The sequence below is a fragment of the Dendrobates tinctorius genome, unplaced genomic scaffold, assembly GCF_039654945.1.
Source record: "Dendrobates tinctorius isolate UK_male_01 unplaced genomic scaffold, ASM3965494v1 ptg000177l, whole genome shotgun sequence".
Lineage (NCBI taxonomy): Eukaryota > Metazoa > Chordata > Amphibia > Anura > Dendrobatidae > Dendrobates > Dendrobates tinctorius.
Genome location: NW_027361844.1, coordinates 2704117 through 2729826, shown reverse-complemented (window position 1 = coordinate 2729826; position 25710 = coordinate 2704117). Strand labels below are relative to the sequence as shown.

The window sequence follows — 25710 nt, the reverse complement described above, 5'->3', positions numbered from 1 at the left end:
GTGAGAACCATCACCGCTGCTGTGTGCTGGGAATGCCTCAAGCAACCGATTTACCAGAGTTGCTTGTTTATTAGCCAATATTAGGTCAAGGTTCTCCTGTGGCATGATGTTTTGTAATTTTCCTTTATAGCGTGGATCCAGGATGCTGGCCAACCAGTAGTCGTCATCGTTCATCATTTTGGCGATGCGTGGGTACCTTTTTAGGATCTGCAAGGCATAATCTGACATGTGGGCCAATGTTCCCGGTGTCAATGATGCACTGCGAGTGCTGGTTGGAGGAGCACTTTCTGGCAAATCCACATCCCTCCAGTCACGCACAAACCCTGTACCAGACCTTGCCACGCCAACATTTTCACTTGCCCCACGAGATGCATCCTCCTCCCCTAAGTAATCATCCCCATCATGCTCCTCCTCCTCCTCCTCTTCTTCCTCCACCTCGTCCAGGAGAGGTCCCTGAGCAGACAATGGCTGAATGTCATCAAGGATTCCCTCCTCCTCTTCCTCCTCATCAACATTGGCTGCAGACGCCTGCTCCTTAAGGTGCGTCAAAGTTTGCATGAGCAGACGCATAAGTGGGATGCTCATGCTTAGGATGGCGTCGTCTGCGCTTACCAGCCGTGTGCATTCCTCAAAACACTGAAGGACTTTACAGAGGTCTTTTAGCTTCGACCACTGCACACCTGTCAACTCCATGTCTGCTCTCAAAGTGCCTGGCCGTGTATCCTCCCACAAATGCATTATGGCCTGCCTCTGCTCGCACAGCCGCTCCACCATGTGCAGGGTGGAGTTCCACCTTGTTGCAATGTCGATAATGAGGCGGTGGTTGGGAAGGTGGAGCAATCGCTGCAGCTTCTGCATACGAACGGAGTGTACAGGCGACCGGCAGATGTGCGCGCACAGTCTTCGCACCTTCTGGAGCAGGGCTGTTAACGCCGGATAATTTTTGAGGAAGCACTGCACCACCAGGTTCAAGGTGTGAGCCAAGCAAGGTATATGGCTGAGTTTTGAAAGGGCTATGGCTGCCACAAAATTACGGCCGTTATCACTAACTACCTTGCCTGCCTCAAGATGTACACTGCCCAGCCATGACTCAGTTTGTCGCTTCAAGTACTCGGCCAGCACCTCGGCGGTGTGTCTGTTGCCCAAACACATCATCTGCAACACAGCCTGCTGACGCTTTCCACTAGCTGCTCGATAGGGGGACACATCGTGTGCAACAGTGGCAGCTGCAGATGGAGTGCTCGTACGACTGCGCTCTGTGGACGAGCTTTCGCTTCTGGAGGAGGAGGAGGAGGAGGGTCGAACGCCTACAGCCAACTGTTTCCTATACCGTGGGCTAGGCAGCACTGTCCCACCACCGCTGTCCCCTGTGGACCCTGCATCCACCACATTAACCCAGTGCGCAGTGATGGACACGTAACGGCCCTGGCCATGCCGACTGGACCATGCATCAGTTGTGAGGTGCACCTTTCCGCTCACTGACTGCTTGAGTGCATGGACAATGCGGTCTTTCACATGATGGTGGAGGGCTGGGATGGCTTTGCGAGAGAGGAAGTGGCGACTGGGTAGGTCATAGCGTGGTACTGCATAGGCCATGAGTTCGCGGAAAGCTGTGCTTTCCACCAACCGAAAGGGCATCATCTCAAACGAGATTAGTTTGGCAATGTGGGCGTTCAAACCCAGTGTACGCGGATGAGAGACTGAGTACTTTCTTGACCTACTCATAGTGTCTGGGAGGGTGAGCTGGACTTGAGAGTTGCATATGGTGGAAGTAGCGGTGGACAGGGCGGACTGAGAGAGGGTTGATGATGGTGATGGAGTTGGTGTTCTTTCTGATGGCCTAGAATCAGTCTTTCGTTGATATAACAGTGGGATTCCCTGACTGCTGTGGCCTTGCAACGACACCTCAACATTTGCTGCTGTGCTAACCGGTGGGCTTACAGTGGGGGAAACAATGTAGCGTTGCTGACTACCTTCGTTGTGATCAGTTGCACATGTGGCACTTGAGGTTTGGTGTTGTGTCCACGCTTGCAAGTGCATGCTGGTTAAATGTCTAAGCATGCAACTGGTATTCAAATTTTTTAGATTTTTCCCTCGGCTAAAGGTCTTTGCGCACTTCTTACAGATAACCTTGGCCTGATCATGAGGATTTTGGTCAAAAAAGTGCCACACTGCACTCTTCCTACTTTGGCAGACATTTTGCGGCCTAGCACGCTGTGATCTTTTGACCCTCTGGACAAGCTGTCCAGCAACTCTTTTGATGTTTGGAACCTGTCTTTGGAGTGCTCCGGGCCTGCCAGATAACAGCTGTTTCGATGTCGATGTCTGCTGTGGATGCTCCTCATCTGAGCTATTGGAAGCAGCACCCTCTTCCCCCAATGGATGCAATTCTGGGTCAACAACTGGGTCATCCATCACCTCCTCTTCTATGTCATGTGCACCTTCCTCTGTGTCACCGTGTATGGTGGTATATTGTGCGGGAAGGGGCACCTGAGTCTCATCAGGGTCAGAATCTGGCTCTGTACACTGCGAGGACAATGTAGTGCTCTGAGTGAATGTACCAGCAGAATCATCCATCAGCGGCTGTGCATCAGTGCACTCCATGTCAGATTCATCTTGGCCTGGGTAATTCACCATTTGACTTGATAACCCAGGCATGGTATGTGAAAACAGCTCCATGGAGTAATCAGTAGTATGGCCTGCATCATCCTTCAATCTTGGTTGGGGTGAAGGACACAAGGAAAGGTGTGGTTCATGAACATGAGCCTCCAATGACGACTCAGTGCTTTTACTTTTTACAACTTCAGAAGAGGAGGCGATAGAGCTGGAGGCTGAGTCAGCAATGTAAGACAAAACTTTTTCCTGATGCTCTGGCTTTAAAAGCGGTTTGCCAACTCCTAGAAAACTAAGCGTTCGAGGCCTTATGTAGCCAGACGATGACACAGGCTCAACACCTCCTGCATTCGGTCCTATTTTGCTCTTGCCACTACCATCAGATCCACCACCAACACCATCATTACCAGCTGCCAACCCCTGCCCAATTCCACGGCCTCTTCCACCAGCCTTCCTCATTTTTGGTAGAAATGTAGACAAAATCCAACAAACTATATAGTAATGTAAAACAAGGTACAAGGTGTCTATAGGACAGGGGAGATTTTGAATTTCTGCAGACACTTGTGGACACTGGACACTTTTGGATTGTGTGAGGCCCACTGATATCTGAGCGCTATGTCACAGGCTCGATGGCACAGATGTGACAAAAGTGACGAGAGGATAAGGGAGATTTTGAATTTCTGCAGACACTTGTGAACACTGGACACTTTTGGATTGTGTGAGGCCCACTGATATCTGAGCGCTATGTCACAGGCTCAATGGCACAGCTGTGACAAAAGTGACGAGAGGATAAGGGAGATTTTGAATTTCTGCAGACACTTGTGGACACTGGACACTTTTGGATTGTGTGAGGGCCACTGATATCTGAGCGCTATGTCACAGGCTCGATGGCACAGCTGTGACAAAAGTGACGAGAGGATAAGGGAGATTTTGAATTTCTGCACACACTTGTGGACACTGGACACTTTTGGATTGTGTGAGACCCAATGAATATCTGAGTGCTATGTGACAGGCTCGATGGCACAGCTGAGACCAAAGTGACTAGAGGATAAGGGAGATTTTGAATTTCTGCACACACTTGTGGACACTGGACACTTTTGGATTGTGTGAGGCCCAATGAATATCTGAGCGCTATGTGACAGGCTCGATGGCACAGCTGTGACCAAAGTGACTAGAGGATAAGGGAGATTTTGAATTTCTGCACACACTTGTGGACACTGGACACTTTTGGATTGTGTGAGGCCCAATGAATATCTGAGCGCTATGTGACAGGCTCGATGGCACAGCTGTGACCAAAGTGACTAGAGGATAAGGGAGATTTTGAATTTCTGCAGACACTTGTGGACACTGGACACTTTTGGATTGTGTGAGGCCCACTGATATCTGAGCGCTATGTCACAGGCTCGATGGCACAGCTGTGACAAAAGTGACGAGAGGATAAGGGAGATTTTGAATTTCTGCACACACTTGTGGACACTGGACACTTTTGGATTGTGTGAGACCCAATGAATATCTGAGCGCTATGTGACAGGCTCGATGGCACAGCTGTGACCAAAGTGACTAGAGGATAAGGGAGATTTTGAATTTCTGCACACACTTGTGGACACTGGACACTTTTGGATTGTGTGAGGCCCAATGAATATCTGAGCGCTATGTGACAGGCTCGATGGCACAGCTGTGACCAAAGTGACTAGAGGATAAGGGAGATTTTGAATTTCTGCACACACTTGTGGACACTGGACACTTTTGGATTGTGTGAGGCCCAATGAATATCTGAGCGCTATGTGACAGGCTCGATGGCACAGCTGTGACCAAAGTGACTAGAGGATAAGGGAGATTTTGAATTTCTGCAGACACTTGTGGACACTGGACACTTTTGGATTGTGTGAGGGCCACTGATATCTGAGCGCTATGTCACAGGCTCGATGGCACAGCTGTGACAAAAGTGACGAGAGGATAAGGGAGATTTTGAATTTCTGCAGACACTTGTGGACACTGGACACTTTTGGATTGTGTGAGGCCCACTGATATCTGAGTGCTATGTGACAGGCTCGATGGCACAGCTGTGACAAAAGTGACGAGAGGATAAGGGAGATTTTGAATTTCTGCACACACTTGTGGACACTGGACACTTTTGGATTGTGTGAGACCCAATGAATATCTGAGTGCTATGTGACAGGCTCGATGGCACAGCTGTGACCAAAGTGTCTAGAGGATAAGGAAGATTTTGAATTTCTGCACACACTTGTGGACACTGGACACTTTTGGATTGTGTGAGGCCCAATGAATATCTGAGCGCTATGTGACAGGCTCGATGGCACAGCTGTGACCAAAGTGACTAGAGGATAAGGGAGATTTTGAATTTCTGCACACACTTGTGGACACTGGACACTTTTGGATTGTGTGAGGCCCAATGAATATCTGAGCGCTATGTGACAGGCTCGATGGCACAGCTGTGACCAAAGTGACTAGAGGATAAGGGAGATTTTGAATTTCTGCAGACACTTGTGGACACTGGACACTTTTGGATTGTGTGAGGGCCACTGATATCTGAGCGCTATGTCACAGGCTCGATGGCACAGCTGTGACAAAAGTGACGAGAGGATAAGGGAGATTTTGAATTTCTGCAGACACTTGTGGACACTGGACACTTTTGGATTGTGTGAGGCCCACTGATATCTGAGCGCTATGTCACAGCCTCGATGGCACAGCTGTGACAAAAGTGACTAGAGGATAAGGGAGATTGGATTGCTTTTAAAAAAGCAGTTTGCAGAGCAGTGGGTAAACAGCAATGCCAGCCTGTCAGGAAGCCTTAAAAGGCAGCCCAACAACCAACACCACTGATACACCACAATATAGCCTCCCCTTGCACTGCACACACAGTGACTGGTGTGTTGTGCAGGCCAAATAGCTAGCAGCAGAAGCAGTTTTTTTTTCTTCTCAGCAGGACAAAAAAAAAAAATTGGGATTGCTTTTAAAAAAGCAGTTTGCGGAGCAGTGGGTAAACAGCAATGCAGGAATGTCAGGAAGCCTTAGAAGGCAGCCCAACAACCAACACCACTGATACACCACTATATAACCTCCCCTTGCACTGCACACACAGTGACTGGTGTGTTGTGCAGGCCAAATCGCTAGCAGCAGAAGCAGTTTTTTTGTCTTCTTCCCTGCCTAACGCTCTCCCTACAGAATCAGCAGCAACCTCTCCCTATACTGAGATCGGCAGAAGTAAGATGGCGGTCGGCGTGCACGCCCTTTTATACCCCCTGTGACGCCCACCAAAGCAAACCAATCACTTGCATGCCCTTCTGAAAGATGGTGGTGACCCCTGCCTATGTCATCACGTTGCCCACAGTGTCCGTGGATCCTGATTGGCTGAAAAAGAGCGCAAAACAAACTTTTGAAATGTGACTTTGGCGCGTAAGTCGCCGACCTCGTGGCCGTCCTCATCCTAGGGTCGGGTTTCGTTTCATGAAACCCGACTTTGCCAAAAGTCGGCGACTTTTGAAATTTTTTGACCCGTTTCGCTCAACTCTAGTCACCAGTAATCATTCCTGTGTTATCCTTTTAAGACAGTGTTCTAACCTTTCTGTGTTTTTTTTCTTTCAGACTGGACAAACCAGTTTTTCAGAGGAATCGAATTCAATATATTTAGCTATATATATAAGACATGGGGGTAGACTAATGAGCTCAAAGGTAAAGGTTAAAATAATTGTTTGCAGACAATTAAATAAGTAATCATCCCATTGTGATGAATCGGACTGTATTTAGCTAAAAGTTGTGGTTTAGTTTTATGTTAACTAGTGGGTCAGGTGTTAGCTCTAGGATAGCTTTAAGGAGTAATTTGTATTATGCATAAATTGGTTTGTTGTTGTTGGATAGATAATGTGTGGCTATAAGATATCCAAGGGTGGATTGTGGTGCTAATAAAAATATGGATATCTTATAGCCTACGTATTGTAATATATTGATTAGTCCATATTGAAATTAACCTGTAATGTCAGGATTAGAAGGCCCCATATCCAGTACCAGAGTTCATGAGGTCAGACCTGCAATGGCTATTGAAATGCAGCCTGTGTGAGTATACTGAAAGACAATGCTTGCTGAAACAGTATGTTTAATCTGGATTACTGGAAAGGATTAACCTTTGTGTACGTACTTGAATTTCAAGAGTAGTGAATGGTGCGGGTATATTGATAAAGCATTATCCTGATTTGCAGGCAAGTGACCCCTGTTGACAAACAGTGATAGATACTGAATACCTTCACTTGGGGGTGGTTGGTGGAAAGAAGCTTTCCAACTTTATTCTGTGTGGTATTCTAATATAAGAGTTGTGTGGTGTATTCTCACATATCAGCTAGGACAATAGGAATAACAACTGTATAGATAATTAATATGCTGCTTGAACAAGGAAGTCTTGTGCTCAATAATAGTATGATGCTCGAAGACAAGAGAGACCAAAATGGTTTATGGTCTCATGTAGCAATATTGGGTCGTGTATGACATCCATAATCTAGGACCGATTGTGATACATATCTTGACATGTCTGAGTGTGTGTCTGAGTTACGATAGGTATCCAGTTTTCAGAATAGGTGATTATAGAAGTCATGCTGCCCATCTTAGAGCATTATGCTATGAGCATGAAGAGTTAACTTTGTAACAAGCAACATATGTTGAACTTTGAACAATGATACACAACTTTGACAAGTTGACCAGAGGCAAACAGAGCCTGGGTTATAATCAGTAGTAATGCATTGTGCTATTGTTAAGAGACATGCTAAATGACAAACGAATCTCAAACAAACTAAGATTATAGTAGTCTACTGTATAACAAACAGACCTTGAAGTCTTGTGCAGTTTCAAGATTCTGATGACTCAGCCTAAACATACTGCACAGAGGGAATGTGGGAATTTTGTGTATAAAAAGGTGGACCCAGTTCAGTGAGGTGGGGACATTTTCCAGCAGGGGACATTTCCAGAAGCTATCGTGGGTGCTGCACGGTCTCTGTGATGACAAGACCAGAGCACCAGAGCATTTCCTTCTCATTTGACACTGTGGTCCCTCCAGTGGAGAAGTGATGTTGCAATACTACTTGGTAATGTATAGAATGGATACTTATTTCTCTATGTATTATAATTCATAATAATTGTATGATTCACATGGAATTAACAAGACAGGGTAATATTATATCTGCCATTCCATTAATTTGGTGTTTTATAATCATTGTATAATAAAATTGTGTTATATGCAAGCAGTAGCCTTCTTTAAAGCCGTATCCGAACCTTATTGCTAAACAGTTGGCAATACAACTACTAAATGAATTGATTCAGCTCTGCGCAGCCTCAATGGCTGCCTGTAGATGATCTAATTACCGTGGGAAAGTTTCTGACTTTTTTCCCAAGGTCATTAGTTCATTCACAGATCAGCCGGGGACTCCCCGCAGCCTCAGTGATGTCAGCGGGAGTCCCCTAGCTGATCTGTGAATGAACTAATGACCGTGGGAAAAAAGTCAGAAACTTTCCCACGGTAATTAGATCATCTACAGGCAGCCATTGAGGCTGCGCAGAGCTGAATCAATTCTTTTAGTAGTAGTTTACAGTGGGGCTGGTCGCATTAGCACCGGTCCTCATTGTAAACTATTTAACCCTTTCTGATGGATTGCAGCATGGGACATGACTGAACGGCGGAGAGGTAAGGATATTGGTGATTTTTTATGTTTTATTTTTTGCAGGTCATGGTTTTTTTGGGATTACCAGACTAATAAAAATTTGTCAAAAACTTGGGGTATTTATTTCATTAAATGACTTTTCAATTAATGTCTGTGTGTTGTTTTTAACCCTTTCTTAGTATAGGGTTAATAATGGATTGGTGTCTTATTGACACCTCTCCATTATTAATCGGCTTAATGTCACCTTACAATCGAATGGTGACATTAACCCTCTGCTATATTAACCCATTCGCCACCACTACAGGGCAATGGGAATAGAGAGGTTAAGTGCCAGAATTGGCACATCTTATAGATGCGCTATTTCTGGGGTGTCAGGGGGCAGATTTTTGTAGCGGGGGGGCCAAAAACAATGGTCCCTTTCATGGCTATTAAAATCTGCCCTCACTCACCTGCTTAACCTCTCTGGTTGACAAATTACAGTGGAAGCTCGCGCATTTACGCGCAAATTAACCCCTTAAAATAGCAACTACAAATCCAAAATTTTGCACACAAACCCTCATCTAATTATTAGTCAGGGAAATATTAAAAAACATGAAATGAAATGGTTTACTGAATGTAAACCATGTGTCATTTCATGTCGGGTTGGGGAATGATTTGATAGAAGCCGGCAATTGAACTAGCGGCTATTCTGCTATGAAGAACTCTATGAAATATAAATATATATATATATATATATATATGTTTGTCCCAATGACTTGTGTATATATATATATATATATATGCATTCTATGTGTCTATATCTATTCTTTCGTTTCTGTTAGAAACCCTGTCATAGGGCTCCATTATATATCCATTTTGCAAGCCGGCGAGAAAATCTCGTCATACGGATGCCATACGGATTACATACGGATGCTGACATGCGCAAAATACGCGACCACACCTTGCTTACGGATGACATACGGAGCACTATTAAGGGGTCATTCATCCGTATTACGCGTGTAAAATATGGACCGTATTTTGCGTCGGTTAGTGTGACCCCGGCCTAACAGCAGCAAACAGAGCGCTTCAGTCACTGCTGTTTAACTGTTTAGATATTGCTCTGTAATTGACAACAGCATTTAAACAGACTGATTGCTGGTGCAAACGTGCAGGGATATTTAAAAAAATGTAAAGTGAAACCCAAAAAATGACGACAATTGCATTTTTATCAACATTTCATTCCACTTGAATTTTTTTCTTATGTGCCTGTACGTTGCATGATGAAGTTAATTGGGTCATACAAAACTGCAACTCATGCCTCAAAAAAGCTAGTCCTCATATGGGTATGCAAAAATTAAAAATCGCCTGGGGTTAAAGAACCCATATACATGAGATATCAGCAAAACAGCTATCTGTTCAAGCCCCGCCATACATATGAACAATCCACTTGGCCAGTGGAGAGAATAAATGAAAGCATATTGGCTTATCTAGAGAAAGAAAAATGAATTGGGTTTCCACATACAATGAGTGACACCACCTTTGACAATTAGTTAATATTTTATATTTTATTATGCATACAGTGTGGTGGTCAGTGAGTCTTCTCGTTTGGTTGAATAGGCTGAACTAGCTGTCTTTTCAGATTTACAAACATGTTTAGACTGAGCCCAGGGAGACTTCTGTCCTTTTTTTTTCTGCTTGACATACTGTAGAGTTCCTCTTTCCATAAACTGAACATATGGAACATGCAGCTTATAGCTACAAAAGTGCTCCAAAGTTTCATTTCAGATAAACCTTATCCATCAATATTATTAGCTCAACTAACCTACCATGTTTTTCCAAAAATAGGACAGGGTCTTATAATATTTTTTGCTCTGAAAGATGACTTTGAGTTTTTTTCAGGTGATCTTATTTTTTCCATGAAAAACAATACACATTTATTCTTGAACAAAAAAAATCAACATTTATTCAAATATGTCATCACATTCTGGAACATCAGCATAACTCCCCAAACACTGAATTCCATCATGAGCTTTTTACTTCTTATACCTGCTGACAAAGAAAAATGGGGTTAGAATGATCACTTATAGATCATTCTGTACCCATAAATATGTTATCGGCAGCACATCTCCTGTTTACACCGGGTGATGTGCTAACGAGCAAAATGGCCCTGATTCATTAAGACTGGAGTTATGCAGGCCAGTCTTAATAAACAGGGCCAATAGAGTAAGATGCACTTAATTCATTAAAAAGTGTCCATCACTTAATAAATTAGGAATCTTACAAGTGCCATGCACCTCTGGTACAAATGTAGATACAAATGTATATACACACACTGCATGCACATACATATTGTAACGTTCCACACTATGAGTGGACGGAGATTACTCACTTTGCTGGTCGTTGAGGCATATGCTGGGACACTCAGGGTTAAAAAAATAAGTCCAATGGGTTTATTAGTAAGCTGCATAAACACAGTCTCTTTCTCTCTGACCCCGGTCAGTATAACACGGATCCCTGTCCATTACCTGTTGGTGTCGGCCCCACAGGTTCCCGGATGCCTCTTATCCTCAGAGGTATCCCACAACGCCTCTCAGTGACCATGGTCAGTAACACTCATGGTTATCAGACCGTCCACTCCAGAGGTATCTCACAGGCCTCCTTCCTCTGGCTCAGACTAGCCAGCACTGCAACTTGTGCCAAACACACAGGCTTCATTAGGTGGCCTCTAACCACACCCACAGGTGAGGTAACATCACATGTACTGGTCAGGTGATGATGACATCACCGCAGGTCCTTAAACATACACAACCACATACAGGCTTCATCTTGGGTATTCAGACATACCCCTTGGGTGGTTATGTACAGTAGGTGACTGGATCCACCCATCTCTCCAAGTCACCTGGAAGCCTCCCAATGTATAGCAAACCCTCAGCAGTAGATCTGCTGAGCAGAACACGCCCAGACTTCCATCACAGGGCCACCCACCTCTGCAATACATACCACCCATCCATCACATGACCAGTCACCATGCCACAATATGTATACACACACGCGTAAACACACAATGCACACACATACTGTACATACACACTATTCTGGCTCCTCTTCAGCTCTAGATTCCTGCAGTGAAGAGACCTTTGGTAACATCACAGTTACATGACTATAATGTCACCAAAGGTCCTTAATCATGCTTAACCTCAGATTAAAAATGCTGAAGGCTCCTAAGAAAATGAGGGCCCTGAGAAATCAGACAACTTGCTCTCCCTTCCCCCTAACACTGCCCTACACACCAGCCTTTCTCCTGTTCAGTTCCTCTAGACTCCTACAGTTAAGATATCTTTGGTGACATCTTAAGGTACTGTCACACTTAGCGATGCACCAGCGATCCCGACCAGCGATATGATGCGGTCAGGATCGCTGGTGCATCGCTAAGTGGTCGCTAGTGAGCTGCCACACAGGCAGATCTCACCAGCGACATAGCAGGGGTCGGGGGTTGCTACTTACCTGTCAGACGAGGCGATCCTGACGTCCTCCCGCCCGCGTCCACGCGTCGCTCGTCTCCACAGCAGGAAGCCCAGCAGGAAGCTGACGACGAGAAACGGCCCAGGACATTCTCGCGTGATCAGCGATAACCAGCGGGGGAGCCATCAGTGGTAAGTATCAGACATAGCAATATCGCTAGCAATATCGCTATAACATCACAAAAACCAGTGACATTATAGCGATATTGCTAGCGATATCGCTTAGTGTGACAGGCCCTTTAGTCACATGACACTGAGTTCACCAAAAGTTCTTAAGAAGACTTAACCTCAGCTTAGAAACACTGGGGATCACTAAGTGAGCAGGGGCCCTGGGCAATTGCCCTGTTTAACTTCCCCTAAAGTTGTCCCTGACTGTAACTAGGGCTTATATATCAAGCAAACTCCAAAAATCCTGTAAAAACATGCTAGGGCTTATTTTAGGTGTAGGTCTTATTATTGGGGAAATATTGTAGTTAGTAAAAGACTAAACAGGAAATTAGGGCTGTGTATGGGGTATTCTGAGGCCCGAAGCCAGTGAAGGAGATAGACCCTCTAGAGGCACTACTGCATTATGTACTGTATAAAAATCATTGTTGTATTTGAGCAGAAAAAATCTCTTGCATTTATTGTTTTTTTTAAGGGTATGCCCTTAAAAAGTTCTTCAACTGTGTACGCTCAAGCAGCTCCCTCCATGGTCAGATGATCCTTGGTAGTAATGTTTTGTTCAAATGTCAATATTTCCATTTTTGAAAATATTTGGGGATGAGAAAAATGGAAATAATATGAACAAGCACAGGATCCATTAATTTGAATGGGAACAAATTTATCCTAAAATGTATTCCGTTTGACTGCAATTCAACTGTTATCCAAACCCAAAAAAAGGAAGTGTGAAACCAGAATATAAATAAAACAAATCTTTATTGACTACATGATAAAAGACATAATAAAAATTACATTTGTGTAAAGGGACTGAAATTGAACAGAATGAACTCCAAGAGGTCAACAAGGGAAAAGCTATATATATGCAAACACATGTACTTGAGTGAAAAATATACAATAGCCACATCACTCTAAAAATTACAGATCATACTAGAAGTGCATAGATGTAAATTTACTCCAAATGAGTAATAGGTAAATCAAATGTGATGTAAAAAAAATACCAACCAAGTGGCTACAAGCATAACAACAGATATCCCCAATAAATAATGTATAACAAAACATAAAGTGCAATAGTGCACAAGTAAATACAAATGACAACCAGCAAGGTATAAAGTGCAATAGTGCCAAAATTAAATAAACAAGCAGGCTATGATTATTGCATAGATGCAAGTGCAAGTGCCCAATAGGCTACTGAAGTAGCTATATAACCATAGTGCTGCGCATAAATTTAAGCTGACTGTCAATAAAAAAGCATAATTACCATGTAGACCAACAGGGAGAATGCCCCGACGCGCGTTTCGTTAGTAGCTTCTTCCAGGGGGACGTGTTTCAAGGGGAATATTTATTTATATTGTGGTTTCACACTTCCGTTTTTTTGGGTTCTGATATAGTTTGAGGTGTGTCCTTTAAATTTTTGGTCTAATTTTGGTGATTCAACTGTTATCCAGTTCTTAGCTGGATCAAAAGATGTAGGGTCCGATTCATCAAAGCTGTTAATGACAGTATTCTGGCGTAAAAATCTTTGAAAAGTGACATAATTTTGTTGCACTGGCGGCTGAGCTAAAATTACGCGACTTGACATTTTCAAGCCATTTTTGTTCCAGGTCCGATATAGGGACAGAGTTGGGGTGGAACGGGGGCATTGCGACCGCCATTTGTCAAATTCATGATAAGCGCCATTTGCTAATAAAAACTGATCTGCTACAAATGGGACAAAACCAGAATATAAACTTAAATCAAAGAGTACATCTATTTTTGGTCCGTTTGTAACTAATCCAGTCATTTAATACTGGATGCGTTACAAACAGATGACAACTAGACTTGTGAATAGAACTGTATTACAAATCCAAAATGTACCTTTTGAGTAAAAGGAATGAACACAGACACCAGGACTTCTTTTGGTAGGAGACAGGATGAGGATCCCTTACATCTGAAGAAGTCTTCATTGCAAATGATCTGTCGAGTTTTTCCTATGTCCAATTAATATTATTTAGACAATACAAAATATGAGAAAATATTAAAACTGACTTAATTGGCATCATTTATCACATCAAGTGAAAACAACATTGGGGACATGTAATAAGAAAAATACTACAGAATTGAATCTCAGATGGTGCCAAAAAAGCTGACATTCATGACATGCACTAGATGTAGGTGAACTTTAAACAATTTTTGTATCTCACTGTTGGAATATGTTTGGTGCAACAACTCCATTCCTGTCTGAGTGTTTAGTTGCTAGGTTTGCTAGATTTGTATGCTGCCTATAAAGTTAGAACAAAGAAAAAACTCCCAGAGGCTCACACAGGGATAGCATGTGACTATTTCCTGTTTTCCTGTGTCAGATAGGGATACACAAATGATTTATTCCTGATCTATTAAGCTTATCATATATTGTTCCTGAATAAAGAAGCTCTGTTGTCGCACGCTTGGAGAGTATGCTGAATAATCCACTGCCAACAGGTTATGGGCCCAGACACAGAACCCCAGAGTAACACAGCAACAGAAGCCCAGAGCAAAAGCAGCACAGAGCAACAGAGCAATGTAATTGCGGGCCCGATCTCTGCCATTATGACCCGGGGGTTCTCATGACAAACTTCGGGTCATTCAGCTACGGAAAGCTGCTGAGACCATGCTCACAGCATGGTCTCAGCAGCTTTCAGCATAAGGAATAATACATTGCAATGCTGGAGCATTGCAATGCATTATACCTGAAATGAAATTGAAAGTCCCATAAAGGGACTAGGTAAAAAAAAACAAACATTTTTTAACAAATGTGTAAAAAAAAATATTAAAAAATAACAAAATTTTAAAAAATCCCCTAAAAATTCCCCTAAAATACGCATTATGTAAAAAAAATAAAATAAACAAAAAAATACACATGTGTCCGGAAAAAATCCCATCTATAATAGTGTCACCCTAGTTAACTCCTTCAGTGAACGCCGTAAAAAAGCAAAAAAGTAGCAAATTATACTTTTTCCAAACGGTATCATCATACTGCTTGGAAAAAGTGCAATAACACGCAATCAAAAAGACGACTATAAATAACCATGGTACCACTGAAAACGTCATCTAGTCCCGCAAAAAACAAGCCACCATATAGCTCCATCAGCAATGCAAAAATAATTATTTTTTCTATAAAAGTTTTTATTGTGTAAAAAACACCAAAACATAAAAAACTATATAAATGAGGTATCGCTGTAATCAAAGTGACCTGAAGAATAAAGATGCCATACTAATTATTTTACCACACGCGGAATGGAGAGAAAAAAAAGAACAATTCCTGAATTGCTGGTTTTTGTTCATTCTGCCTCCACAAAAATCAGAATAGAAAATGATCAAAAAAAGTTATGTGCCTGAAAATGGTACCAATAAAAACGTCAGCTTGTCCCACAAAAAACAAGCCAGCACATGACTGTCGGCCGAAATATGGAAAAAATATCGCTCTCAAAATATAACAATGCAAAAATTTCTTACAAAAAAATCTTCCAAAAAAAAAGTGTCCTTTAGTGTGTGACAGAAACTAAACATGAAAAAAGGCTATAAATCTGGTATCGCTGTAATCGCACCAACCTGAGGAATGAAGTCGCCTAATCACTAATACTGCACAAGGAATGGCGTAAAAAATACAACCAATTCTTCACCTTTTGTGGATTTGTGCATTCTGCCTCCCAAGGATCGCAGTAAGGCGATCACAGTGGTTTACCCCCACATATGGGGTATCAGCGTACTCAGGACAAATTGCACAACAACTTTGGGGGCCTAATTTCTCTGTGACCCTGGGGAAAATAAAAATTTGGGGGCAAAAAGATAATTTTTGTGGAAAAAAATTATGATTTTTTTAGTTTCACGGCTCTACGTTATAAACTTCTGCGAAGAACTTAGGGGTTCAAAGCGCTCAACACACATCTAGATAAGCTCCTTGGGGGGGTCTAGTTTCCAAAATGGTGTCACTTGTGGGGGGTTTCCATTGTTTAGGCACATCAGGGGCTCTGCAAATGCAACATGACACCCGCAGACCATTCCATCAAAGTCTGCATTTCAAAATGGCACTCCTTCCCTTCTGAGCTCTGCCATGCGCCCAAACAATGGTTCCACCCCACATATGGGGTATCAGCGTACTCAGGACAAATTATACAGCAACTTTTGGGGTCCTATTTCTCCTGTTACCCTTGTGAAAATAAAAATTGGGGATGAAAAGATAATTCTTGTGGAAAAAATATGATTTTTTAATTTTACGACTCTATGTTATAAACTTCTGTGATGCCCTTGAGGGTTCAGAGCTCTCACCACACATCTAGATAAGTTGCTTGGGGGGGTCTAGTTTCTGAAATGGGGTCACTTGTGGGGGGTTTGCACTGTTTAGGCACATCAGGGGTTTTCCAAACGCGACATGGTGCCTGATCTCAATTCCAGCCAAAAAAGTTGAATGGAGCTGCTTCCCTTCCGAGCTCTGCCATGCGCCCAAATAGTGGTTTACTCCCACATATGGGGTATCAGCGTACTCGGGACAAATTGCACAATAACTTTTGGGGTCTTGTTACCCTTTGGAAAATAAAAATTGGGTGTGAAAAGATTTTATTTTTTTTTGTGATTTTTTACTTTATGGCTCTACATTATAACCCTCTGTGAAGCCCTTGGGGGTTCAAAGTGCTCACCACACATTTAGATAAGTTCCTTGGGGGGTCTAGTTTCCAAAATTGGGTCACTTATGGGGGATTTCCACTGTTTAGGTATATCAGGGGCTCTCCAAACGTGACATGGCGTCCGCTCTCGATTCCAGCCAATTTGACATTCAAAATCTCAGATGATGCTCCTTCCCTTCTGAGCACTGCGATGCGCCTAAAGATTGGTCTTCTTCCACACATGGGGTATCAGTGTACTCAGGAGAAATTGCGCAACAAATATTGTGGTTCATTACTCCTGAAACCCTTGATAAAATAAAAAAAAATTGTGTCCAAAGAAAAAATTGGGGGAAAAAAGTTAAATGTTCATTTTTTCCTTACACATTGCTTCATTTCTTGTGAAATACCTAAAAGGTTAATAAACTTCTTGAATGTGGTTTTGAACATCTTGAGGGGTGCAGTTTTAAGAATGGTGTCACTTTTGGGTATTTTCTGTCATATTGACCCCTCAAAGTGACTTCAAATGTGAGGTGGTCCCTAAAAAAATGGTGTTGTAAATTTTGTTGTAAAAATGAGAAATCACTGGTCAACTTTTAACCCTTATAACTTCCTAACAAAAGCAAAATTTGGTTCCAAAATTGTGCTGATGTAAAGTAGACATGTGGGAAATGTTATTTATTAACTATCTTTTTGTGACATATCTCTCTGATTTAAGGGCATAAAAATTAAATATTTGAAAATTGAAAAATTTAAATATTTTTTTGCCATATTTCCGTTTTTTTCATAAATAAATGCAAGTCATATCGAAGAAATTTTACCACTATCATGAAGTACAATATGTCTTGAAAAAGCATTCTCAGAATCAGCAGGATCCGTTGAAGTGTTACAGAGTTATTAAGCACATAAAATGACAGTGGTCTGATTTCAAAATTAAGGACCTGGTCTTTAACCTACAAAATGGCTTTCTCCTTAAGGGGTTAAAGCAGACTGCAGAATTTGGAAAGCAAGAATGAGTCAGTTTAAAAAGCAGAACAGTCATCAAAGGGTTAAAACAGCTGTAAAGGAAGATTCTGCATATGCTGAAGCTGCATTTAATACCAGTACAAGCCCATCTGCAAAGCATATATGGTGTATAGATTCTGGTGCAAGCAGTCATATGACAAATAACAAGGATTTCGTCACTGATCTTAATGAAAGCAAGCCAGAAAAGATCATCTTAGCTAATGGTCACTAAATGACTTCAGAAGGAGCAGGAGACGGCTACCTCCACTGTCCAGTTTCCTTAGCACAAAGCAGGAAGATCCCAATAAGTGATGTTCTCTATATTCACAGCCTTGAAAGCAATCTTCTGTCAGTAAAGAAGCTCATGCAAAAGGGAAATGTAGTTACTTTTAGAGATAACAGCTGCATCATCTCAATGAAGGGTCACTTCACTTCTTGCAGAAGGAAAAATCCAAGATGAACATTATCAGATAAAATGCAAAGAAAGTACAGTGCTAGACAAGATCTACTCAAGAACTGTATCCATGTATGGCACAGACGTCTTGAGTACAGAGACCCAGAAGCAGTAAGGAAGCTAGCTCAACTTGCAAATGGTATTGAAATCAATCAGTGTAGTCAAATGATGAAGTGCACTACCTGTCTTAAAGGGAAAATGTCCTGAAAATCCATTCCTAAAATAAGCACCACTAGGTCTGCACAGCCTCTAGATCTGATACATACAGATATGTGGTCCAATGAGTGTTCAAACTCCTAGCAAAAAGAGATATTTTCTCATATTTATTGATGACTACTCCAGATATACAGTCGCCTACCTGCTTCACAGTAAGGATCAAGTTCCACAGAAACTTGAAGAATATCTTGCGGTAGTGTTTAACAAATTTAGAAGAATGCAAAAAGCCCTGTGTGCAGATAATGGAACCGATTATACAAGTGGTAAGGTGCAAACCATTTTGAAAAAAGATGGAATCGTGTTCCAGACTACCATTCCATACAACCCAGACCAAAATGCCATTGCAGAGAGAAAGAGTCGTACTCTGTGAAAGTGGAAGAAGTATGTTGTTTGATGCAAATCTACCTACAACGTATTGGGAAGAACCTTTCATGACAGCTTGCTATGTTCAAAACAGAGTGCCAGGTAAAGCCACAAAAAACTCCCTATGAGTTATGGAACAGCGAGAAGCCTAACCTGAAGCACCTCAGGATATTTGGAAGCAAAATTTTGTGTATGTTCCCAAAGTAAAACGTGCCAAGTGGGAGTCACATGCAAAGCAAGAAGTCCTGGTAGGCTATAGCGAAACTCAAAAGGGATAGAGAATCCTGAACCCAGAGACCAACACAGTAGCAATCAGTAGAGATGTAGTGATTGATGAAAACTCTGTATTGCTCAAATTCCATGAAGTTACACCAGTTATTCAGCCCAAGAGGCAAGAACAAGAATCTCAATCACCAAACCCAGATGCCGAAAAAGAAAACACTGAAGTGTGGATAAGCTCTGAAGCCACCAAGACACAGAAGAACCAAGTCAACCTCCAGTCAGGAGATCAGAAAGGCCAAACAAAGGTTTCCCAGATAGACACCTTTCTTAGGCTGGTTTCACATTAGCGCTTTTTAAGCGCACGCACGGCCAGGGGTAGCTCCGCCCCCGAGCCGGCTCTCTGCCCGGCGTGCCCGCCCCTTGCTTGTAACGCCGCCTCCTAGCGCACAGCGGCGCCTGCGATCGGCGCACCCTATCTTTAGCATAGGGTGCGCAGATCGTGCGCAGGCCGTGCGCTAGTTGCGCTTTGACCTGCGCTGCGCACTTTTGATGGTGCGCCGTGCGCGCCAAAATCAAACTTTTCGGATTTTGGCGCGCACGGCGCACCGTCAAAAGTGCGCAGCGCAGGTCAAAGTGCAACTAGCGCACGGCCTGCGCACGATCTGCGCACCCTATGCTAAAGATAGGGTGCGCCGATCGCAGGCGCCGCTGTGCGCTAGGAGGCGGCGTTACAAGCAAGGGTCGGGCACGCCGGGCAGAGAGCCGGCTCGGGGGCAGAGCTACCCCCGGCCGTGCGTGCGCTTAAAAAGCGCTAATGTGAAACCAGCCTTATATGGTCAGAACACTTCCTGAACCAGAGGCACAGTCATGGCAAGAGATGAAAAAACTGCCTGTCAACAAGAAGCAGAAGTGGATAAATGCTGCTAATGAAGAGATGGAGTCCCTTCACCAACTTCAGACATGGGAGCTTACTGAGCTACCACAATGAAAAAGAAATTGCAAAGCTGGGTGAAATTCTCAACCAGCACTTTGAGACTAAAGACCCTGGAAATGTGACATATTATTTGGGAATCCAAATCCAGAGAGGAAGATGAGTTTTCTTCTCAACCAAAGTTCTAAAATTTCTGCAATACTAAACCAGTCAACACCAATGGATCCGTCCTACTTAAAGTTGGAAAAAGAAAAAGATCTGCTACCCAGCAAAGAGTTACAGACAAGGCCGGTTTTAGGCAAAGTGGGGCCCTAGGCAAAGTTTAAAATGGGGCCCAAAATGCTAACATATTGCACATCACACAGAAGCATTTCAGTTGTATTTACATGCGCTGAGTTCAGGCCGCTAAATAAGTGTGTTCGACAATATTGAAATCGTTCAACACTTGTTTCCCGGGCCTTGATCCACCATCTGAGGAAGAATGATCATGGGCATGTGACTAATTCCTGTTTTCCTGTGTCTGTATGAGAGAAGCAGCCTGCTGTAGATGCTGCACAGATAGAGACACACAAATGATTTATTCCTGATATATTAATCTTATCATATATTGTTCCTGTTTGTTCCTGAATAAAGAAGCTCTGTTGTCACACACTTGGAGAGTATCCTGAATAATCCACTGCCACCACTCACGAATTGGTGTCAAGTAGGAATCAGTATCTTGCAAAAGTATTCACAACCTTTGCTTTTTACCTATTTTGCTACATTACATCCTTTGTTTAAATATTTTTGTAATCCGATTTGTGTGTGATGCATCAGATGAGCACTAAATAGTCTAAGTTGGTGAAGTGAGAAAAATATAGGAAACAATTTAATTTATGGGATCAAATAACTAAAAATTGCCGTGTTCATATGTGTTCACCCCTTTTGCTATGAAGCCCCTAAAGATTTCTGGTGCAAGTAATTACCTTCTTTACTCACAAGCTTAGTGAAAGGATTTCTGCTGCAAGCAATTACCTTCATAAATCACATTTTTATTGAAGGGAAGTCCCCCTGTGTGCAATATGTGTCATATAGTCTGTCAGTATATACTGTAATGCATCGGTGGTTGCACCGCTATGCAGTGAAGAGGCAGTGACACAAAATTCGAACACAAAAGTCTCTTTAAAGTGTCATTTTCACAGCATTAAAGTTCAAATTCACACAAGTGCATAACATTAGTGTTCAGTTCACACCAGTCCATAGCACTACATAGAACACAGCTTTAAATCACAGTCCCTAAACACGCCGGACTTCCCTTTGTCCATTTTCCGTGGGCGACTGCACGCTGTATCAAAGTCTCTTACACACAGCTTCACTTCATTAGTTTGCGGCCACTAAACACGCGGGACCTCTCTTTGTCCAGTTTCCATGGACGACTGTACGCCGTGACAATGTCTCTAACACACAGCTTTTACTCACAACTTTACCCCATTGGTTTGCGGCCACTAAACACGCTGGACCTTCTCTGATCAGTTCCCGTGGTGAATGCAGCACTGTGTTAGCTGTGGATGCCAGGTGTCTCAGCTCCCCTGGCTGTTTGGCTCCACTCTGTCCTATGTCTCTGCACACCGACAAAGCTCCACAGAGCCTCTTGCTCTCCTACAAACACCAGCCAGACACTGACCCTGACCCTGACACACCCATACCCTTCCTTGCAGCTCTTTTAACAAAGAATCCTGTGGCCTCAAGCCACATGGAAAGCCCAGACTGGAAATTGAACGGACTGCACCACTAACATACTGCAGTCAGTTTCAAAACACACATTCCAGAGCAGGTTTTCCCTACATTTGTCTTGGACACTAGCATGTACAAGACTACACTTCTTTTTATTATCAGTCTGCATTGCAGTCACAGCTACGCCCGTGACTGCCATGCACTCCTATGGACTTCATATGCCTCTGTGCACATCCTCGGGAAACACACAGTGACCTCTACCTGTGACATCAGTCACTGCTTCAGCATTGCAATCATAGCTACGCTTGCGACTGCAATGCATCCTCATGACCTCAATACACCTCCATGCGCATCCTGGGGAGATCACACAGTGACACCTACCTGTGAGATGGGTCTCTGCCTCACAATACACTTTACTTTTTCTAAAAGGCCACAGAGGCTGCAACACCATTAAGAAGGAGGCATCACTAGCCAAACACCAAGAAGACCAAGGAGATCTCCAAACAAGTCAAGGACAAAGTTGGTGAGAAGTACAAGTCAGGGTTGGGTTATAAAAAAAAAAAAAATCCCAATCACTGATGATCCCCCGGAGCACCATCAAATCCATTATCATCAAATGGAAAGAATATGGTGCCACAACAAACCGGCCAACAGAGGGACGCCCACCAAAGCTCTCAGCCCGGGCAAGGGTGTCATTAATCAGAGAGGCAGCACAGAGACCAAAGGTAACCCTGAAGGAGCTGCAACATTCCCAAGCAGAGACTGGAGTATCTGTCCATAGGACCACAGCAAGCTGGAAGCACCATAAAGATGGCCATTATAGAAGAGTGTTCAGAAAAAGTCTTTACCTGGCCACAAAATTTGTTAGGCTCATTTTTAGTTTGCCAAAAGACATGTAGGAGACTTTTCAAAGGTATGGAGGAAGGTGCGGTGGTCAGATGAGACCAAAATTAAACTTTTTGATCACCAAGGTAAACGCTATGTCTGTCTCCAAACCAACACAGCACATCACCGCAAGAACACCATCCCCTCAGTGAAACATGGTGTTGGCAGCATCATGCTGTGAGGATGCTTTTCAACAGCAGTGACAGGTAAAATGGTCATACTCATGGGGAAGATGGATGGTGTGAAATACAGGGACATTCTTGAGCAAAACCTGTTTCAGTCTGTCAGTGATTTTAAACTGGGACGGAGGTTCACCTTCCAACAAGACAATGACCCAAAGCATACTGCTAAAGCAACACTTGAGTGGTTTAAGGGGAAAACAGCTAAATGTTTTGGAGGTGAATATAAACACATGGGCCATGCACACAATGAACAAGTCTGTAGGACAGTGTTCACACCACCAAAAGATTGAAACACAGAAAAACACAGTATAACAAGCGTATCTTTTATACGTTTGTTATACTGTGTTTTTCTGTGTTTTATATTTTGGAGGAGGAATGGTCAAAGCCCAGAACTAAATCCAACTGAGAATCTATGGTCAGACTTGAAGATTGCTGTTCACCAGAGGAAACCATTGAAGAAGCTGGAGCAGTTTTGCCTTGAGCAATGGGCAAATATTAAAGTGGCAAAATGTGGAAAGCTCATAGAGACTTATCCAAAGTGACTTGCAGCTGTAGTGGCAACAAAAGAAGGCTCTACAAACTACTGACTTTAGGGGGGTGAATAGTTATTCACACTGAAGTTTTCAGTTATTTTGTCCTATTTGTTGTTTACAGTTGTAGGCATGTTCTTTACATGAACTGATAGAAAACCTATAAAATCCCAGTGAAATTCCAGATTCTTAGGTAGCAAAACATGAAAAATGCTGAGGGGATGAATACTTTCACAAGCTACTGTATACTTTATAAAAGAAATCTGATTGAACAAAGAAAGTCTTGTATCTTTTTGTTTTAATTTACAGTATATGAAGAATCTACATATTCCAATCTTTGAGTCACCATATTAATTTTTGGAATACTTCCATAATTATTTTCTATCAGTTACCTTTTGACAGCACACTGAGTGAAGTATTTCCACAGGCTAGTATGGGGTTCAGATCAGAATTCGGGTTCCGGCTAATTATGTGCCCACCTAATGACTGCAACAAAGTTTTGTAGAATGAGTTCAAGTTAATCCTTGTATAATGAGCTAAAATTAGTTCTTGTTATTAAAATCTTTAGAAAGTGGTAATGCTTAAAGATCAAGTATTCTACTCATGGAAAAGAAACAATAAATTGAGATACTTGTACTATTTTTCAACTGGCCTTAAAGGGGAATCTGTCATCAGGTTTTTGCCATGTAATTTGAGAGCACCATAATGTAGGAGCAGAGATCTTGATTCCAGTGATGTGTCATTTATTTGACTGTATTTTACAGTTTCAATACAATCAATGTTTTATCATCAGTAGATTATGAGTACAGGACAACTAGCCTTGTGCATCCTAGTCCAACTACGCCCCAGCACTGATTAGTAGCTCTCTGTCACTATACAATGTACACAGAAAGCTGTGGTATGAGCGAGGTTATACAAAGCTCAGCAACTGAGCTCTGCCAGATCTGCAGCACAGAAAACTGACACCATCATAACTACTGCATCCAGAAAACTAAGTGACACATCGCTGGTATCAGGGTCTCTGTCCCTACACCATGCTGCAGTCAGATTGCATAGCAAAAGCCTGGTGACATAATTTCTTTAAGGGCTGCTGATATACTATATTCAGACATACTATCTGTCTAACTTGACATTTCAGTAACCATATGCATTATGTAGCTTCAAATAGATAACATTTCTAGAGTTGACATTTCACTTCATTATCTGTATAGCATTAGTGTTTAAAAACATTTTAACATACGGCCACATTTCTGATCTGTTGTCCTGCCAGAGTTTTCAGCTGTTTCAAAAGAACACGAAAAGTCTTCGTCTTCTCATATGAGAGTTCAGACACTGCTTCCTCCAAAGTCTCCTTCAACATGGACAGAGTACACGCAGCACCTATGGATAGTCCTAGGGTTACACAATATTAAGGTTAGTTATTTACTTGTATTATAGAACACATAGGATAATTACATAGAGGATTCTTATGTTTTATTGATGTGTAATGATCATGTGGATCCTATAGCTACAACTAAAAGCATCTGCAGGTGAGCCTAGATGTCAAGCCGTAACAAGGCTACAAAAATGTCTTTACCATTAAACACTTCTTTCCACTCTTAGCCTCAGAGATGATACAAATGTTTTTTTGCCATTACATTTGTCTCATCAAGTATCAGAAAAAGTCTATAATGCAAGTATTTGTTACACTTTAGCATTGTTTTATAACATCATATATCACAACTTGCATTAAGATGCGAAGACTAGAACACTTCTGAAAACATCTTTGTTGTGATTGGAGGTGGCAGATAGGGTTGTGAAAGTTTCCCTGGAGCTTTTTATCTCACAGAACAATGGATTGAACAGACTAAAATCTGACCTGCCCAATGCTTCATTACCCTAAAGGCAAATGTTGGGAACATTGGGCAGGTGGCATAGGCATTGGTCGACCAAGACAAAATAAACACATCTCTCAAATCAGAAGTAAAAATATAGTGTATACCTATGAAATTAATTTCTGGTACATACCGTCCTTTGTGTATTTCACAATATTTAGATCTGGAATTTTTCCAATTGAAATTATAACTGGGTAGAAAACGCCTTTTGACTTTATCTCCAGCCCTGGAGGAAATAATAAGTGGTTTTATGATAGAGTTGAGCTTCTTCGAATAAGCATATTCATAATGCATACTGGTTTCTCTTTTGGCATGATCAGTTTCCATTAATGTGGTTTTATACTAAATATGTTTTTTAAAACAGTTTTTATTAATTTATTTTTAAGCAACTAGAAATGGCACACAGAGTTCAGGCAATTTGCACCAGGAGCAAAAACTGATGCTAGAAATAAAAAGTTGTCAGTTATTTAACAATCCACAGCATACTGTTTAGTAGAGCGAAATCTAGAAAGAAGCTGTTAGGCGTCAAGTTTCCCCCACTGCACAGGGGGAATCTCAAGCCATGTCCTCTGCGGTCTCCCATTTCTCTGCAGCTGCAGAGACGTCGGTCCCAGCATCTTGCCTAGGCTGTTGCTAGGTGTCTGGTTGCTTCTTCAGGCTCTGCTATAACACCATGCTTGGCTTGAGTCAGCAGCAAGCAGACACTCCTGGGACTAAGTCCTGTCTTTTGCTTACTGAGCATGCCCATGGAACGACCTCTCATTGGAGGTCGGATGTC

General features: G+C 42.4%; 1 protein-coding gene across 2 annotated transcripts in view; it reads right to left on the bottom strand.

Moving 5' to 3' along the window:
- Positions 1-25710, bottom strand: part of LOC141054221 (aldehyde oxidase 1-like) — a 295390-nt gene that overhangs the window by 147076 nt on the left and 122604 nt on the right. For both annotated transcript variants that reach the window (XM_073551452.1, XM_073551453.1), the window contains exons 10-13: positions 25066-25158; positions 24299-24450; positions 23451-23544; positions 13796-13908 (exon numbers count right to left, since the gene is read on the bottom strand). In XM_073551452.1, the coding sequence (XP_073407553.1) occupies positions 13796-13908; positions 23451-23544; positions 24299-24450; positions 25066-25158 (452 nt within the window). The remainder of the gene's footprint in view (positions 1-13795; positions 13909-23450; positions 23545-24298; positions 24451-25065; positions 25159-25710) is intronic.